Genomic DNA, 4053 nt, shown 5'->3' with positions numbered 1-4053 from the left:
TAAATTCTGATCGATAAATTAGTTTAGGGCATTAACGTTGGCTTACAGTTAACCTGCCACAAATATTTTTGTGGGCAATTCTCATACTTGTATACTTCCTAGTTTGTTCTCAATTATGAAATGAATTTCATGCGAGTTTGGTATCCAAAGTTAAATGTAATCCGGTAAAAAAAATCCAGCTTTATGTAGTGGACTCACTACAAATTGGATTATCAGGAACATCTTTCATCACTATGGATTGAGATAATTGGGAATAGATAGAAGGGATTAGAGGATTATGAGAAGAACTAGACAAATTACATTACAGGAGGGAGAGACATAGCCAGAGAGAGATAGAATAACTGGGAGAGATTAATTCATTGATTATTCGTTATCCTTCCTTACAACATCCACGGCCTATATAGTTGTAGAAATGTCCCACGACACCAATACCCGGATTGCCCTTACAATAATAACAAACTACCACAATTACCCTTTCTATCCTACCCCAGGTACATGACAAATACCCACCTCTCCGAATCATCCTTGTCCTCAAGGATGGAAAGTATAAAATGAGCCTGGTTGTAGAGGATTGATAGTTGAGCTCGGCTAATGGAAGACACAGTTGTTGTAGCTGCTTCTCGAATTCAGTAATAAAGGTGGATGCGACCTTGGCATACTTCAAGATACAGTTCACAACCCATTGATTCCTTAACAGTGAATTGCAGATATTAAGCTTGGCCATGATTCTATTGTAGCCGCAATTGACTGTATAAGCACCCTTGAGCATACCGTCTTCATTACTAGTTGAGTCTAGAGCATGAATCTTCATGTTTACTTCCATGTAATAACCTTGTATACGTAGGAGTTGTTGTCGCAAACACATTCCCGATGTTAAGGGATTAACTACCACATTCCTGACGAGTAACTCAAACTTCCTACCCTTCTCAAGAGGAAGAGTTTTTAGCTGCTGAAACTTGATTGCCGAAAAGTAGTGGTCCTTCATCACTTTTAAGTCATTAGTTCTGTAAACTGAAGCTGACGTATCCAGCTGATGTATTATCGATCTCATCTCCACAGCTCTCATCATATATATCCCACCAAATACTGTGGAAATAGCTTCACCCTCTCGAATAGTGCCACAAGAAGGTTGTTTAGCAGTGCCAGTACTTGGTTCCAACTTGAGGTTTTTATATTTTCCTATGTGAAGATCATGTAAAAATCCAAGAAGGAAGTTTCTCACAAAAGCTGACATTATCCAATACCTTTCACCAACATCTTCTATACACATTTGACTGAGCAACGCATAACATCTGTTTTCCACTCTTCTTTTGCAGAACTCCACTCCTCTTATTCGAATTAGTAAACCTAATAACTGACTGTGGACGAGTTTGTATTGCGGAGCAGCAACCCAGGTGAGAATACCTACTAGAGTATAGTACATAAATACCTTAACCATCGTGAAGGCACACCACAGAACTGCAACTTTCGACTGAGTCTTTATTAAACTGCCATGTTCATTCCATTCACCACCATTATCAACATGCCAAGAACCTGTACAGAAGACTTCACAAGCGTTAATCCCCATAGTTCTTTTGCAGAACTCTACACATCTATAATGCCTCTTGTCTTGTAACGAAAAACCCAACACTCTACTGTCACAAGGAAGGTCATGTCGAGCAGTAGCCAAAGTGTGGAAACCAATAAGAAGCTGCAACATTTCTTCAAGGAGCTTGCAATTAACCTGCCTGTCACTATTGCTCAGAAACACATACACAAGTACATTTGAATACTCCCATAATGGTTGTGAACAGTATCGAAGTGCTAGAATTAGCTCATAAAAAAATTTCCCATTGTACTCATTTATCGAAGTACACTCTGTAAGAACCAACATATCAGAAGTAAGAATATTCAAGCATAATTTAGAACTACTTATAATCGGTCCTACCCACCGTCCCCGATCAAATACCTTTCCAGTATTATACATGTTACAATCGAGACATCTTGCACTGATCAAAATACTTCGTGCACAACCAAGGATCGTGAGAAAACAATACCTCAGCTGTAACTTTAGAAATCCCACATTGCCCTTGAAACTCCATCCACTGTTGACAAGAATCTGAAGAATTAGTCCACCTGCATTGCTAGACTCATATTTCATTGTTACATAAGATCTCAAATTAATGCAGAGAACATTATGCTGTTGTGACTTCTCCTAAAAGAGCTTGCTGACAACACTCTGGTATCCCCCTTTTACCAATTCAAAGACACTTGAATACTCAATTAACAAATCCATATGGTACCCAAGTTCAGAATTCATCTCACAATAAAAATTTGCACTGAAACTATTCTTTAAAATGAACCCATTCAGAACCATCAAACACCAAAATGTACCTATGTCGAGTTTTGAATTACGTTGACCAAAATAAAAATCCCTTCTCATAGTTTCGCACTCTTTACCACGATCAAAAGGCATACCACCATAATCAGAACTAGGTGAAACAACATACAGAAGCTCCTTCGAATTCACAGTCAACAGTTCTAACCCACACCCAAATTCTAGAATCAACTTATAGATAACATTAGCATTGTAAGGGTGCATTAAAATCAACCTATTTCGAACAAGCAAACCCGATTTAAGCATACTAAAACTAAAACTAAAATTAGAATTGTTGTTATTATAGTGAGAATACATCCTGATCAATTCAATAAGGGTAAGTAATTGTTTACCATCCTGAATTTCTTGAGGATAAATTAGCTTCATCACTAGAGAGTTGTAGTCCTTAACTCTACATGTAACACCAAATCCACTGACATTGCAGAAAGCAGATTTAGGTTCAGATTTGCAATTATATTTATCTCTAGCTAGGAGAGTAGAAGAAATACGAGTGAACCTCTTTGACGAGCTGAAATTCTTTACCTCACTCTCTATAGCCCCTCTAGCTTGAAAACCCACATCATCAACACCAGATTCATTACCACAATTGAATGGTTTACCTACTTGGTAATCCAGAAAAAATGAGGTCACCTTGTGTTTCTGAATCTCATCAACATCATCATATCCATTGACGCTAGATAAATCAATTCTTTGTATAAACCGACAATTACCTTTATCTGAAACTGATTTGGCAGCAATTGTAGTCGATTCTAGCTTTTCACCGATTTCTTACTCGGACTCCGATTTACCACATCTGTGAGAGTGATTTGTTGTTGTTGTAGAATCTAAAACTTCATCGGGTACTGGTGGGTTTGAATATTGTTCAGTGAAATTACTAGCTGAATTTGAATCAATTATCACATCTTCCGTGACAATCTCATCCTCCACCTCCGTAGCGTCCGAATCCCCAACCACTTCAACTTGTAGTGATTCCAACTTCTTCTCGGCGATGGAGATGAGAGTTTAAATTTGTAGAAGATTAAAATCACGATCTGGTGAATTCTTATCCCAGATTAGACGTATAGACATCATTCTCAAATCAAATAATTCATTATATAATGCTTTTCTGGCTTCATATTTATCTTGTTCTAAGATATCAACCCTACTGGTTAATTCTTCAATTTTCGGTTCTACTTGTGAAGCTTTAGTTGTTGCAGCGGCCATCGTAGCGGTCGGAGAATCGACCGCTCTGATACCAGTTGTAGTGGACTCACTACAAATTGGATTATCATGAACAGCTTTCATCACTATGGATTGAGATAATTGGGAATAGATAGAAGGGATTAGAGGATTAGGAGAAGAACTAGACAAATTACAGGAGGGAGAGACATAGCCAGAGAGAGATAGAATAACGGGGAGAGATTAATTCATTGATTATTCGTTGCCCTTCCTTACAACAGCCACGACCTATATAGCTGTAGAAATGTCCCACGACACCAATACCCGGATTTCCCTTACAATAATAACAAACTACCACAATTACCCTTTCTATCATACCCCAGGTACATGACACTTTAGCCTAGGGAAAAAAAGTGAAAACTGAGTTTCATTAATTATTTTTTAAAAGAAAGTATATTACATTTCATACATTGTCATTTCGCACAGAAGCCACAATTAGGCTTGAAAAGAACTTTACG

The 4053-nt window shown here is 37.8% G+C and overlaps 1 protein-coding gene across 1 annotated transcript; it reads right to left on the bottom strand.

Moving 5' to 3' along the window:
* Window positions 1-328: 328 nt before the first annotated feature.
* Window positions 329-3805, bottom strand: LOC113340988. Its single transcript, XM_026586030.1, has 3 exons — window positions 3088-3805; window positions 2900-2976; window positions 329-2084 (listed from the first exon to the last, which is right to left on the bottom strand). Exon 3 carries the CDS (start codon window positions 1964-1966, stop codon window positions 371-373), a length of 1596 nt encoding a protein of 531 aa, XP_026441815.1. The 5' UTR covers window positions 1967-2084; window positions 2900-2976; window positions 3088-3805; the 3' UTR covers window positions 329-370.
* Between the last annotated feature and the right edge of the window lie 248 nt (window positions 3806-4053).

This window comes from Papaver somniferum, unplaced genomic scaffold, assembly GCF_003573695.1.
Source record: "Papaver somniferum cultivar HN1 unplaced genomic scaffold, ASM357369v1 unplaced-scaffold_24, whole genome shotgun sequence".
Taxonomy (NCBI): Eukaryota; Viridiplantae; Streptophyta; class Magnoliopsida; order Ranunculales; family Papaveraceae; genus Papaver; species Papaver somniferum.
Note: the sequence above shows the minus strand (reverse complement) of the source record. Positions and strands in the feature narration are given on the sequence as shown.

Coding starts and splice junctions, on each gene's coding strand:
- LOC113340988 (XM_026586030.1), bottom strand. CDS start 1,966: ATGTATAATACTGGAAAGGTATTTGATCGGGGACGGTGGGTAGGACCG.